Genomic DNA, 15,806 nt, shown 5'->3' with positions numbered 1-15,806 from the left:
GAGTGCAGAAAAGAACAACAAAGATGATTAGAGGGCTGGAGGCTAAAACATATGAAGAACAGTTACAGGTATTGAGTTTGTCTAATCTAGTGAAAAGAAGGACCAGGGTGACATGATAGCAATGTTCCAATATTTGAGGAGCTGCCACAAAGAAGAGGGGGTCAACCTATTTTTCAAAGCACCTGAGGGCAGGACAAGAAGCAATGGTTGGAACTAATCAAGAAGAGAAACAACCAAGAACCAAGGAGAAATTTCCTGATGGGGAAAACAATCAACTAGTGGAATGACTTGTTTCCAGAAGTTGTGAATGCTCCATCACTGGAGGTTTTTAAGAAGAGACTGGACAGCCATTTGTCTGAAATAGTATAATGTCTTCTACTTGTACAGGCAACTGGGTTAAAAGACCTACAGGGTCCCTTCCAACTCTGTTGTTCTGACACACAACCTAAAGTTGTGTAAAAGGCCTCTTAGCTACAACTACCACCTGCTCATTGAACGGAAGGATCTCCCCAGTTGTGTACCCGGTCTGTTTGTGGCAGACCATACCAAAGAAGGCAAGTTCTCAACACCTGTTAACTCCCAAACACAACCACTCGGTCTTGCTAAGGTTGAACTGAAGTCTGTTGTTCGCCATCCAAAACCCCACAAGCCTCCAGCAGCATAATAGGACATCAACTCCCCTCTGTGGTGGAGGACTGAGAAAAACTCATGGTTACCAGGGAGTGGCCAGACCACAACAGGGGAACCACAGAATGCTTCCCCAATTTAGAAATCCCTGTGATTTTGTGCTTATGGTTTTTAAACACACACACACACACACACACACACAGAGGTAAAATTCTTGTAAACATTGGAAGAGTTAATTAAATAAAAATATTTCCAAAAAATATGGGAACTCAAGAGGCTTGTTTCCAATTCTCATGGTTAGTATACCACTCTTAAACATTTCAGGTTCTTTTTCATTGGAGCATGATGTACATGGAAAGATGAACTGCCTTGAATCAGAAAAAAAATGCCACGTGACACTGTCAATATTTTTTCTCTGCAGTGGTCTGTCACCTACCCAGTTTAAACACGTAGGTACTTGCAGAGAAGGAAAGGGGGAGTTTAAACGTCTTAGAATTACTTTCAAGTTGTTCATACAGTAGGTTTCCAAAGAAAGAACTAAAAGCAACAATTACATCAGGTAGACAGAAGGATGATTTCTTTTAAGATTGACAGAAGATGTTGCTATAAGGAGAGCCAATCCGATGGGACGTGTAGCAAAGGAAGCAGAAGCCAGACACATCATAGTCAAAGAGTAGAATCAGGAGGGAGCCCGAGGCAGCTGAAGCCAAAGAAGAATCTGCAGAAAAGAACAAGCAGAGAGAAAAATGCAGGACTGAACGCTAGGTAGTGGCAGAGCTAAGTGGAGAGAGAAACAGTGAAAGAGTTTGTAGTATAAGCAAAGCAGCAGAAATTTAAATCATTTAGTTAAGTTCTAAGAATTAAGGCATACATTACATAATGTACACTTGGGTTACTCTAGATCAGTGGGTCTCAACCTTCCTAATGCCGCGACCCTTTAATACAGTTCCTCATGTTATTGTGACCCCCAACCATAACATTATTTTATGTTTTCCGTATTTTTTCAAAAATATGTGTTTTCCGATGGTTTTAGGCGACCCCTGTGAAAGGGTCATTCGACCCCCAAAGGGGTCCTGACCCACAGGTTGAGAACCACTGCTCTAGATAAATATGCTTACAAAATGTATAGAGACAGTCTTGGAACTATAGTACTTTGTCCTATGTTTACACAGTATTAAGCAGCTTTTCTTCTGCTTGCTAGCTATCTGTATGTGTCTGGATCTGTGAACTCAGAACAAAATTCAGAATTCCATGTTTATTTCCAGAAAGAGAGTAGCAAAAGAAAAATTAACTGCAAAAAATTCACTTACTTATGCAGCAGGCAAGTATTAATAGAACTGGAGCTATTATTCCAATTAAAGGTATTCTACTTCTTGATTGATGATCAGGTCCTTAAAAAGCAAATTTGAAAATACTATGTTGAAAGTCATCTAAAATCAGAAAACATCCTTATGTGCGTGTGCCCAAAATGTTAAATTTAGCTTTTTTGCTGATTCTTTCAAGTTTTCCAGACAACATACACAAGTATTAATTATATTACAACAGAATAAAACTTGTACCAAAATATTAAATTAACAATTATTTAGGTATGAACACAATAATGTGTACATATAAAAGGAGGGAAAATATCCTCAGGTTCTATAATAATAGAAGAAACAGACATAACAATTGAAATGAGATAATTCAAACAAAGATGAGGAATCTGTTTCCTACAATCATAGAATTAGAAGGGACTATTTAGGTGCTGAGTCCTGCCTTCCAGGGAATCTAAATTGTTGTCAGGTAGTCCTTGACTTATGGTCAGAATTGAATTGCAAGCAACTTTTCTGTTGTTAAGCGAGACCATTGTTAAGTGAATTTTGCTCCATTTTACGATCTTTCTTGCCATAGTTCTGAAGGCTTAAGAAATATTTTTTTGTATTGAAGCTTAGATCCTTAATTCTACAGCATCCACTATGTGAAAGGGGGGAGGCAAACAGGTCAAGATGGCAGCCTCAATTATTGGATGAAGCCCCCCCTCCCCTTTTAATGTGCCCTTTCCGTTTAGATTCTTACATTCTTCGTTTATTTCTTTTCTTTTAGCCTAAATAGTAGCTTGTCTTTGCTATGGTTGGAAATGAATAGTTAGTGACTGAACATTTCCAAAATGTCAGTCATTTCATAAATCTGAAAGGAAACCATAGACAACAGGTAGTCCTTGGCTTACAACCATTCGTTTAGTGACCAATCAGTTACGACAGCACTGAAAAAAATGACTCAAGACCAGTCCTCGCATTGCAATATTTCCCTGGTCATATGCTGAACATTTGGTTGCTTAGCAACCGGCATGTACTTATGCTGACTGCAGCGTCCCAGGGTCATGTAATCACCATTTGTGACCTTCCCTGCCAGCTTCCAACAAGCAATGTCAATGGGAGAAGTCAGATTCACATAACAACCTCATGATTAACTGAACAACCTCAGTGAATCGCTTAACAATTGTGGCAAAAAAGTCACCAAATTGGGTATAATTCACTTAACTGTCTTGTTTAACAATGGAAATTCTGACCCCACTTGTTGTCATAAGTTGAGAACTATCTAACCTGACCTTTACAACAATGCTGAAAACAATGACTTATGACTAGTCCTTGCACATACAACTGTCATAGCATTCTGCCGCCATGTTATTGTGATTTGGGTCCTTGGCAGTCATCACATATTTACAACAGTTTCAGCATCCCGCAGGCATTTGTGCCCTTCTCAGCTGGCTTCCAACAAGGAAAAGCAATGGGGGAAACTAACAGAGAAAATCGCAAATCATAGTCACATGAGGTTTCGTTTAACAACTGTGGTGATTTGCTTAATGACTGCAGGAAAAAAAGTCATAAAATTGGGTGAGGTCACATGACTTAATGACCGTACTGTTGAACAATGAATTTTCTAGTATTTATTACAGTTTTAAGGCAATCCATAAATCATCCCAAAGCCTACCTTCTACTGGTTTAATACAGTCACTCCAATTGAAGGAAATGCTGGCACTTGAGTTGAAAGCTGTAACATAGCATGTAATTTTCTGAAAATGGTTTGAGTTCCTCTGAAGCAGAACAACCGAATCCTTCACATAGATTATTTCTTCATTTCTGATGTAGTCCCAAGAGTATCTCAGAGGTAGATCCTGACTTGCTGATGTACAGCTTAATTGAATGGTATCATTGTTAACAGTGCAGTTTATATCAGGCTGTACTGAAGATGCAAGAGAAGGACGAAGAGACAAATAAAAAATAAGATTGAGTTACACATATAAGGTTTACATGACAGTATTTCTATGGCTTCGTTTAAATTAGGTTTTTAGCCAAACACACACACACATGTGCACTTCTTTGAACAGGTACTCATTTTTCTACTCAAAATAAAAATACGTCCTTTGCCTCTCTCATGATCAAAGTGTTTTCAAACTCTAAATTATTGGATTGTGTGGACAAAGACTTTGATCATCAGGTAAATAAAACTGTTCATTGCATATGATTTTATTTTTTAATGAATTATTAAGATGGCACCAAGACCTAAATGTTCACAGGTAGCTTAATTTAGCTGCACAACTGTCTGCCAGGCATTAAAAAAAACAATCATTAGTGAAGGAAACAATTAAGACTTATATGTAAAAAATGTATTCAACGGACTCCTGGCATTTGATGTAATCACCAAAGGAAAATACATTTTATTCAAGCATCACAATTTTTTAGGCTTGATTATTTTTTAATAACATTAATTTTATATCATCAAATTACAGAAGGTAATATTGATGTTTGCTATTTATCAGACTATAGTGTAATTATCTTGAAATGCGTATTTCAGAAACCAGATAAGATGAATACCTGGTAGAAATTGGTATTTCAAAGACAAAATGCATTTCATTTTAATTCTATTTTTAATTACAACTCTTTTATATGGTTTTATCTGTACTGCCCTGGGTCATTTGGAGAGTGAGATGGGCAGTGTCTAAATTTGATAAATACACAACTTTGGATATGCCCAACTGTTCTGTACAAGGCTGCTTCTGTTGCAACCCAAACCCATGAAAATGATCTGAAACTGCCAGCCAATCATTGTTTTCAGACCTAATGAATAGTTAGGAATGGAGATGAGAACAGTTTTTTCTCCAGTGGTTTTCTGTCTTGTCGCTCTTGATTGGATCCACCAGAAGCTGGCTGTTTAGCACAGCAGACAGATGAAAGCAATGCTGGGAACAACAGGTTCATTTCCTAGCTGCGTGTTTCCTGGTCCTTGTGATTCCTACCTTGCTTTCTATTGTGTCTTATGGACTCTGGACTCTTCTTGCCTCCTGATCTCTATTGCGGATTTAATTTGCCTGGTGTACTTATCTTCTTTGGGAAGTTTGGGAACAATGAGCCTTGTGGACCTATTGGCCATTGCTCTGTAGACTAGCATTGGTTTGCTTTTGGCTGGACAGTTCTGGGTTTTTGGTAAAGGGAATTGCTGGGCAATAAAACCACTAAACCACCGTCATGTGCATGTAAGTGAGCAGGTCAGTACACAAAGACTTGACCAAAGTGAATAATTTCTATTTTAATTATTTTGGGTTTTACAATTTCAAATATCCATTTCTATAGTTACACCAGTACAGAATATGGCATGTTACTTTACACTGTAATAATATAAGCATTCATGTAATGTTAATTTAAAATGAAAGTAGAACTTTTATGCCTCTTTAGTATAGGATCGATCTATTGCTACTTACCTAGTATTTTCAGATCAAAACATATTTTTTCGATTTTCTCATTAATGAAAAGTTCTGCTGTGTATCCAGTATCCTCTTTTGAAAGGTTTTTGATGAGCAAATTGCCAGAGGAAGAATCAAGACTCAGTCTTTGTGTTTCATTTCCCGGATCAAAACTGACCCAGGAGCTAGCCACTATATTTCCTCCTTTCTTCCACAAAATTCTTGTTAGGTTGCTATCACCTGCAACTGGTGGTGACAAAACACCATCTTCTCCTTCAACACCAACTGTGGATATACGATTACTGCAATCTACAATCAAAGAAATAGAAAAATAGAAAATAAGCTGCCTGTGATAATCAGCTTTATCATAACTATCACATTTTATGCTTTTAACGTAAGCATATTGTAAAAAATGCAGAAAGGGAATAAGAAGTTGTGCATTGACATTCGCTTACATATAATAGACCAGCAGTCCAGAAATTGTAAAATGAAGCAGAAGAGGCACTAAGAAGGGTCAGGTGTGCATATAGAACTTCAGAAGAGCAGGATTGTTCCAATGGCTTTAAATTCTGAAGATGGGAAGGTTCCAAAAACACAATAGTTGCCTAATTTTGACAAGAGGTAAAAATGGGAGGAATATACAAAGGCCATCGTGGATACATAGAGAACTCTGAAATGCTGAACATAAAAAGGAACAAAAATGAGAAATAGGAGAAGGAGCACATTGTCTCTTGCCAATTAAATATGAGGGAACTGTGTGTGGTGGAAGCCAAAAAAGCCAATGCAATGCTAAGTTGCTTTAACAGAGGGATACAATCAAGATCAAGGGGGATGTCAGGAAAATGTGATGATAAGAAGGCGGAACCTCATAAGTCCTGTTTTGCATAGGTTTCCTTATAGAAGGGAAACAGGACTTTAACTATGGGAAGAGAGAACTGCGGTGTCCTGAGTTCTCAGAAATGATCAAGTAAAACACAGCACCAAAAGCCCTTCTTCTGAATTGGATTTACTTCATTTCTTTATTCTTTGTGTAGAAAAATATTTGGCTATGAATTTGATTCTTTTAGGTAGATAATAATGCCAACTATGATCAGCTAATGAATACAAACAGAGCTTCAGCTACCCCAATTCTGTTATCAGCATTCAGAGGATGATTCTCAGGCCTAAGCCCAAAGACGAGAGTTAGAGCCAATTAAATACAATTCTTTGTTTGATTACACCAGGGGTGTCAAACTCGATTTCATTGAGAGCCAGATCAGCATTGTGATTGTCCTCCAGGGGCATGGCTGGGGTGGTCGCAGCCAACTGGGCGTGTCCCGGGTTGCGGCAATTTGACGTTGCTCATGTGGGTGGTGCCTGTGGTGGCCGGGCAGGGTTGTGGAGGGAATCCACGAGTCTCCAGTAGGGAGGGTGGGGGATGAGAGGCTCATCCCAAGGGGTGAGGTGAGGCAAGGCAGAGGGTGGGACAGCTGCAGACGGTGTGCCCTCAGCTGCCACTTGGTTTCCAACTCTACTCCCACCAGGCTGGTCTGGTCTGGTGGGGGGAGATTGCCTTCCACCTTGTCCCCCGCACCACAAATGAGGATTGATGATTCCCCAGGATCCCCCAGATCCTCCCCATCCCCAAGTGAGAAATGTCCATCGGCCAGGCACTGAAGTGCTGCCACTGCCACCACCAGCTCTGGTATAACACTCTGAGGTTGGATTGGATCTCTCACACTCTCTCTCTTTCTCTCTCTCTCTCTCTCTCTTTCTCTCTCTCTCTCGCTCTCTCACACACACACACACACAGAGGACGAAGCAAGGCCACCCATGTCAAACTCTCTCACACACACACACGGCAGCCACATCCCTTCACTAACCTGCTTTCCAGCTCCATTCACTGCTGCCATGTGCAAGGCAACAAAAAAAGTCTGTGGGACTATGGTAAGAAAATATTTAACCCTTTCAACTTCTCATTTAAAAAATCTCACAAAGTTGGGAGGTCTGAACTTTTTTTTTTTACTGTAGTCCCACAGAGTACTTTTGTTGTCCTACATGCGGCGGAGAACTGGGCCTGTACACGTGTGCACATACCACCTCCTGTGCGCACGCATGTCTGTCGGAATGGCATGGGCTGTGCTGAAGCAATGTGGGTCAGTCCCTTACAGTTTCCAGGATGGCTGTGTGAGCCAGATCTGATCTCATCGTGGGCAGGATTTGTCCCACAGACCTTGAGTTTGACATCACTGGCTTATACCTAATAGACAGAATCTTGCCAAACTAAAGCTATAACTGTCTAACCTAGTAGATATATACCCTGTAAGATTCTAGGACCGTGATGATAAACCTATGGCACGTGTGCCACAGGTGGCATATGGAGCCTTCTCTGTGGGCATGCGAGCTGTCACCCCAGTTCAGCTCCACCATGCATGCACACACTCCCCCCGCCAGCCAGCTAATTTTTGGGTCTATGCCGCGCATGCGTGAGGGGGGCAGGGGAACGTGGGGCTGTAGCACGCATGCTTTTGGCATGTGAGGACAAAAACGTTAGTCATCACTGCAATAGGCAGTAATTTTAAAAAATCAAACTGTTTTGAAGTTTTGTTACCTGAGACAATGTCACATTGTTCCATTAATATACCAAACATGTTTGTACCAATAGAAGAGAATATTTGCAACTCAGATTTGAACTGTGGGGTCCTTGGTGCTTTCTGAGCTTGGTTGTTTTCTTGCAGATGATTTATTACCCAAATAAGCATCATCATCACTGTTAGATGATTCATTGATGATGTTACCTAGTTGGGAAATGAAATGTCTGCAACAAAACAACCATGCTCAGAGAGCACCAAAAACAAATTTGTCTGCTGTGGTTTTTCACTCCCCTGTTCTCTCTCAGGAATTTCTCACTCCTTTAAGGGTTTTTTCACTTTGAGCCTCTCTCTGCTTCTTCCTTGGAGTTTCACTTCCTCTTCTGGGACTTCTACTACACTTGGAAACTCCCAGTGTAGTACTTCTGCCTTCCAAGAAGGTGTTCTATTTTCCTCCTCTGCTGACTTAGGAATCCTTATATGGTAAGAAACCTCACCAGCGACAGGGCTAGCATCTGAAGAAGATGGTCTACCCACACATACACTTTCACTTCCCCATTTTTCAAACTTTACAGCTGGGACTAATTCTTGTAACAACTTTCTGCAAACTTTTCTCTTTCTGCTGACCCAAGAACATTATTCTGATTCATTCCTAACCTACTAATACTAGTGGGAGTACTAGGTTAGTATAGTACTAGAATATCCCATATAATCCATTATTGAACTGAAAAGATATGCTGTGGGCATTTACTTTCTCTCCCTTAGAGAAACATTTTTCTTCATATTACAGCAATACTTGTACTACTAAACTTTAGTAGTACAAGTATTGCTGTAACTAAACCAATTAAAAGCATCTTAAATAAGGTCCAAACTTTCCAGTTTTAAATAACTATCATAATAGGTTAGATAAATCAGAAAAACCAGCCTGTAGTTACAACACATAAACATTATTCGAGCAGTAGTTTGAAACCAAGACAGTAATTTGGAGCAGTTTGGGGAAGTCCCACCACTCAAATGCTGTAGCGTTTCTTGTAAATGTTGAATTCTGGGTGATGAAGAAAATGGAGAATGTGCTAGAAAAGCCTGAACTCAATTCATCTAAAACAACTGACACTTCTTAGGAAGTGTTCTGCTTAGTGAGTCAAATCCTTGCTTCTAAGTTCTTCTAGTTGGGTTCTGCAAAGTGGTCAGAACTGATCACCAAAAGCCGTTGGGGTTATCCAAAGGCAAGAATTGACAGATTTTTGTTTGTTTATTGTTTGTTTCTTTTATTGGATTTATATGCCGCCCTTCTCCCAAAGGACTCAGGGCGGGGTACAGCATTAAAAAACACATATCACAAAAGTTAAAAGGAAATTAGAAACAATCCAAAAAACAAACCCAATTAATATAACACTAACATTTTAAAAATTAGATAAAATTAACAGGCCAGGCCGGCTTGCTGGAAAAGCCAACTTTTTAGGGCACGTCGGAAGGACCGGAGGTCGGGGATTATGCGAAGCTCCGGGGGCAGCTCATTCCAGAGGGAAGGCGCTCCCACAGAGAAGGCTCTCCCCCTGGGGGTCGCTAGCAGACACTGTTTGGCCAACGGCACCCTGAGGAGGCCAACTCTGTGGGATCGCACTGGACGGTGGTAGGCTACTGGTGGCAGTAGGTGGTCTCACAGGTACCCTGGGCCTAAGCCATGGAGCGCTTTAAAGGTGATAATTAGTACCTTGAATTGCACCCGGAAAACAACCGGCAACCAGTGCAGGCTGCCTAAAAGGGGTGTAACATGGGAGCACCTAGGTACCCCCAAAATAACCCGCACAGCTGCATTCTGGACCAGCTGAAGCCTCCGGGTGCTCTTCAAGGGCAGCCCCATGTGGAGAGCATTGCAGTAGTCCAGGCGAGAAAGGACAAGGGCATGAGTGACTGTGCATAGAGCAGGGGTGTCCAAACTTTTTTCAAAGAGGGACATATTGGATGAAGTGAACATGCTGGAGGGCCGAACATTTTTCCGAACATTCTTTGAACCATTAAATGCAAATGAATTATTTTATGCCAAGTTAATTGCAAATGGCATAGTTTTCATTTCATAACATTAAGATCAACTGACAGCTGAGTTTTCACAATGTATTTTAAATAATTTTTATAAAAAACTTACCTGCACTAATGTGAAGGGTGAAACTGCCCCATTTTCCCAATGAATCATTATTTTGTTAAAGCGGAAGCAAAATATGTGAGTTTTGTTGTTGTTGTGCCCAAGGAAAGAAACCGGGAACTTGAGTTACCCCCTTCAATTCCTTCTCACCCGCACCTCTCATTCTCTACATCGCTAAAATGTTAATAAACTTCCCCAAAGTTTAGACGCGGCAAATATCCGAGCGCGCACACACGTACGCTTATTGATACCCTTTAAAAACCTTCCGATATTTGTTTATAGCTGCTCATGTGAGCTTTAATGGGCCATCTCCTCTTTTTTCTTTGGTCTCTTCAAGCAGAGAAGTTAATGCGTGGCTGAATATTTCCTCCTTCCTTCCTTAAAAAAAAACAAAAACAAAAAACCAACCCACCTTGGGGAAAGGTTCCTTGCTTTTCACCTGCCAGATCTCTCCGAGCCCGGCGGAGAAGCTACAAGTATCCCTTTGCCCCGTGCTTCACGTACTGCACCTGCGCCACCTGGTAGTTTGCCCATTTCGCAGCCTGTGTTGCGAAGGCTACGGCGCCCGTTCTTCGGCGATACCCGTGAGGCTTGGTCTCTCGTTTCCTCAAAAGGCGCCCTTTCTCTCCCCCCCCCCAAAGGAGACAGAAGTTTCCCCCTTTTCTTTGGTACGAATGTGGCCCGACCAGTTTACAAGCAAGTCACCTTGCCTGTTTTTAGGCTGGCCTGTGGATGACAGGTACCTTTGCTGTAGGACAGAGTTTCTCAACCTTGGCGACTTTAAGTCCTGTGAACTTCAACCCCCAGAATTCCCCAGCCAGCTTCCGATGCGGCCCTCTCACCGCCCTCCCTCCTGTGGCAGACAGTCTTCTGCTTGCCGCCCTCAATCAGAAGGGAGGGCCGTGGAGGGCCACATTTACACAGAGCAGGGAGGGCTGTTAGAGGGCCGTATTAAACCGCCCCCACGGGCCGCAAATGGCCCACGGGCCGGACTTTGGACATGTCTGGCATAGAGCATCCCGACCCAGGAAGAGGCAAACCTGGTAAAAGGCCCCCAGGTTGGGGATCAAAAGGGTATTGATGAACGATGGAAGGTCAACTGGGCTCAGTTATACTTTTGAGATCTCTGTAGAATTCCATACCAGTCCCTTAATCCTGAAGGCGAAATTTATCTATTTTCCATTAGTATTGGTTTCTTATTAACAATACCATTAGTTAAAGTAATATTAATTAAATGATTTTCATATAATCAGTGAGACTTCACAAAGGAAGTGTTGATACCCCTCTCCTAAGAAATTAATTTTCAAGCAAGTAATCTAATGTAGTGTTTTAAAGCAGAAATTATCAGATATTCTTAAGTTACAAAGTACCTTTAACAATAGATAACACATATGGAAGTCAACTTTTTTATTACGTCCTTTAAGTATAATAGTTATAATTAAAGTCAGCCTTATATATGGATTATTATTTATAAAAAATAATAAAGGCAGGCTATAAATAAAGAAGCAATAAATTAACAAAATTATAAAATCCACTTGACGTACATCAGAAAGCAGAACTTTTTTTGTTATTTGATTATGTTACACATCAATTAAGTTACTTTGATTTAAATAAATCCAACTTTGGTGTACCAGCAACTGAACAAAGTTTCTATCATAAAACATTTTTAAATCATTTTTTATTGCAGCTAAAATATGAAGTTCTTCTTAATGAAAGCCAATTTGGAAGGGATTTTCCTATTTTCCCTTCAGTAAAAATGCACTTTATAAGTGTAAACTAGTCCAGACCATGTTATTTCAGTTGATTTTTAAGCATAAAATGGCATTAAACATAAAATGGACGAGCTAGTGTGAGGGTTTTTATGTTTGCCAGTATCTCTTACCCCAACCTACTTGACTGAGTGGCTGTAGGGTGAGATAGGAGTAGGAAGTGCTATGAACATTTCTGAGTGAAAGGCAGAATATAAATATGAAAATAATGTCAAATCATCCAAAGTAGCATGCCCTAAACTTCAGCTGTTGGAGGTGGACAATAGAAGGTATTATATTGTATACTGGTTTAGGCTTTCAGGGTTAGTAAGTATGTATTGTTTCAAGGTTTAGTGACTTTGGTCTAGACTAGACACAGATTTTCTGATGTTTCATTGCCAACACTGTTGTTTAGATTAGGGTCACTAAACCCTGAAATCCTTTGCCCAATGATGGAAAAAGGGTTGTTGCTTTCTGGAGTTTACCAAATGCATTTGGTTGGACACGGTGTGATGCAGCATCGTTCCTGTTATCTAAATTGCCCAGAGAAAGTCCGTTGTGCTTGTTCTACATCCTCCAGTCCCGAAGCTTACTGGGTAGCCTTCAATCAATCATTTATTTCTGCCCTCGCACTATAGCTGCGGCTGTTATTTCGTTTAAGATTGGGAAGAGAAAGCAAGACCAGGGCAGCTAAGGATAAAGTGGATTTCTACCCGTCTCACAAACTAGCGTTTTAACCTGAAGGATGGGGTGAATCGAGCCAATGTGGATAGTTTAGGGAACAAATGTCATGAAAAGTAAATAAACGGTAACTCCATTAACGGTGAGCGCTATTAACACAACTCCTAAGCGTTTCTAGCGGAAGTCTCGACGAATAAAATACAAGCCACTTGCAACCAAGTCGCAACCCTGAACTCTCGCCGTTTCCTTCTTTTTCTGTCCCCTCCCTTGCCATAAGGACAAAATGGACGCTTGGTCTTTCGATATTTATTTTTTTTACGTCACAGGCCAAAATTAAAAATCAAACCACTGAAATAAAATAAACCAGAGCAGAACAAGCAGAAGAAGTAGTGTGTAGTTAGTGCTGAGATAATAGAATAACAGAATCACATTGGCTAAGTCTGCCTAACTTTACAGACAGTAAAGCAGAATTTAGATACATTCAAAGAAATTGTATCCTATTAATTAATTACTATCTGGTAACCGCTCTACAGAGAAGAGATCAGAATTTCCCGGTATTTTACCAGGTAACAATGGAAGAGAACACGAGCTGGGGTTTCAATGGCCTCTTGTATTCTTAGCTGATATGGGACGTTTTTGTTATCGGCCCTCCAGAACTGCTGTGGGGAGAGCGTTATAAGTGGTAGAGTTAGTGCCCTCCGGGTTTAGTCTTTGGGAACTTTTTAGTCCTCCAGAAACGGAAGGACTCAAGAGTTTGCCTTGCCCCCAATGGCAGCCCTAGAGCGGCAGAGAGCGACTTGGCGCCTCGGGTGCGTCATGAAATCCCTGCAACATATTTGTATAATTTTTTCTTCAAAGTTTGCGCCCTATCCAACCTGGCATCCGAGGAGGATGCCTAGGTCGTCTGTATGGAGAGACTCCTATCAAATCACCTCTTCGGTAATGGAGAGGCTCGTTTGTAAAGAAGGCTCCGCTGGAAACGACTCCTTTCCGACCAGCCAAGCCAAGATGTGAGCCCGGAGGCGGAGAATAACGGCGGGGGACGGGACGGGGGGCGAGAAAAGGAAGACTCTCCTTACCTTTCGCAACACAGAGCGAGGCTGCTGCCCACAGGAGAGGCCACAGGCGACGTTTCCAGATGGTCATATTCGGAATTGAATACTGAATGAATATCGAAAGCGAAAATGGGCGAAGGGACAAAACAAGCTGGTCATCCCTTCCTCTTTGCCCGATCATCCAGGAAAGTTTTCATATTAATCCTTTATGCTTTATTCTGTGAGGGCGCCTCTTTCAACCTTGCCGGTCCTCAGTGCCAGAGTAGAGAGCAGCCCCAGTCTGTTCGAAAAGCGATCTATCCGGTCTGTCAGCTCTTCTCAAATCTGTCGGATGGCATGACGTTTTCTAAAAGCAGCAGCAATGAACCGCGCACTAGCCGTTCCTCCTCTCCTCTCTCCTTGCTTACTCAGTCAATGTATATCGAATGATTAATTTAACAACATTGAGTGCATGCAAAGAAGACCTCAGTAGTAGCAATCGAACAAACCAGAGGGAAAAAAAACTACCATTATAACACCTGTAGCTCCTGGGACAATAATTCACAGAATCCACCAAGGGCTCCTGCAAGGGAAGAGCCCAGGGTTTTTAAAGCCCGGCAGGATCAAGATTATCCCATTTGTAGGGCAGACACAGTGGCAGAGAAGGGACATTTCCTGGGTCCCACAAGATGGTAGTTTAATAGAAAGGACTCAGAACATACTGTTTCTATATGATCTTGTTGGGTGGGCAGAGACCACTGGAGACAAGAATCAAGATAGCTTTCCTCTCCTATTTCTATTTCCCCAATTCTACACGACACACCTTACTATTTTCATGTTAGCTAACAAAGAAGACAAAATGGGAAAATCCCAACAAGGACAATGCAAACTGCTCAGGCAAGTGAGTATTATTTTGAATGTGACATATTCTGAGGATTAGCTTTCTTTTCCACAGAAGATGAAGCAGCTTCAGATAAATTTGCACTGCCCTTGCAGTAGAAGATGAAGAAGACCAGGGTGACAGAAGGGGGTTTCTCCCAAACTGCAGCAGGACAAGCTTCACTCCTTTTGTAAATGAATACAGTAGGCCACAAGCTGTTTGAAATAATTAGAGAACAGACTCATAGGACTCAAAGGGATCACAGAGGTCCTCAAAGCAGGAGACCTTTTACCATCTTGGTCAAATGGTTGCCTGGTTTGTTCTTGAAAACCTCTAATGAATGGAGTACCCACAACCCCAAGAGCCAAACTAATCCACTGATGAATTGCTCTCACTCGTAGAGAATTTCTCCTTCCTTCTTTGGGCTCTCTTTAATGAACTTCCACCCACTGCTTCTTGTCCTGCTCTCAGGTGCTTTGGAGAATAACTCAACCCCCTTTTCTCCACGACAGCCCCTGGAGTACTGGAAGACACCTATCATGTCCTCTCTAATCCTCTTTGGTAGGCAAGACACATCTAGTTCCACAATTGTTCATTATACAATTTAGCCTCTTAGGCCCCTTATCATCTTCGTTGCACTTTTCTGCACACTTTCTAGGGGCTCAGCATCTTTTTTGTGTTATGGTGATCAAAAGCAGTATTCCAAGTCTGACCTCACTAGTGTAATATAAAGCAGTATTATCACTTTTTGGGATCTTGATGTGATCCATTTGTTTGTTTGCTTGTTTTCTTATAATTTATAAATCCTACTTTATAAAGTAGGCTTTATAAATTGCTCACAGTGATGTTAAGCGGCTTACAGATAATAGTTCTGTTGATGCAGCCTAGGATTGCGCTGGCCTTTTTGTCAGTTGCAGCACACCGCTGGTTCATACTTACGTTGCGGTCTGTTAGAACACCTAGATCCCTGTCACTGTTAATGCTGTTGAGCCAGTCTGAACCACCTTGATATGACTTTGAAGGCATATCTGTTTTATTATTTTCATTTCAATTCTTAGGCGATCCTATGGATATAAAGATGGGATATAAATCATCATGATCAATTAATTTTGTTCATTCATTGATTATTATGATTTATATCCCACCTTAATGTCCTATTGAAATGGGTGATGAATGTACAGTAATTATCTGTAATCAATTGTTAATTATACCCACCATTCAAAGCATCCAAGACCTACAAGACTTAAGATACCTATCTTGTGTCTTAGCCTTCCCCCAAACTCCAAAAAGCAAATTCCCCTTCCCCCGTTGGTCTCTCCTACTCTAGCAGCTATAAAGGGAATGCAGTAGGACTGTGTACTCCAGACAACATTCTTTACACCAACTGACCTAAATCTATAACC

The 15,806-nt window shown here is 41.1% G+C and overlaps 1 protein-coding gene across 2 annotated transcripts in view; it reads right to left on the bottom strand.

Annotated features, from left to right (window-relative positions):
* LOC309388460 (uncharacterized protein) overlaps nt 1-14,023 on the bottom strand; it is a 47,260-nt gene extending 33,237 nt beyond the window's left edge. Inside the window, exons 1-4 of one of the 2 annotated variants that reach the window (XM_081945786.1) lie at nt 13,569-14,023; nt 5,366-5,656; nt 3,598-3,849; nt 1,938-2,018 (exon numbers count right to left, since the gene is read on the bottom strand). In XM_081945786.1, the coding sequence (XP_081801912.1) occupies nt 1,938-2,018; nt 3,598-3,849; nt 5,366-5,656; nt 13,569-13,725 (781 nt within the window). In that variant the 5' untranslated portion in view covers nt 13,726-14,023. The remainder of the gene's footprint in view (nt 1-1,937; nt 2,019-3,597; nt 3,850-5,365; nt 5,657-13,568) is intronic. The other variant, XM_081945787.1, reaches the window with a different exon arrangement.
* Nucleotides 14,024-15,806: the final 1,783 nt, after the last annotated feature.

The sequence above is a fragment of the Natrix helvetica genome (assembly GCF_964273705.1).
Source record: "Natrix helvetica genome assembly, chromosome: 2".
Classification (NCBI taxonomy): domain Eukaryota; kingdom Metazoa; phylum Chordata; class Lepidosauria; order Squamata; family Natricidae; genus Natrix; species Natrix helvetica.
The sequence above is the reverse complement of the archived record's forward strand: the minus strand, read 5'-3'. Positions and strand labels throughout refer to the sequence as shown.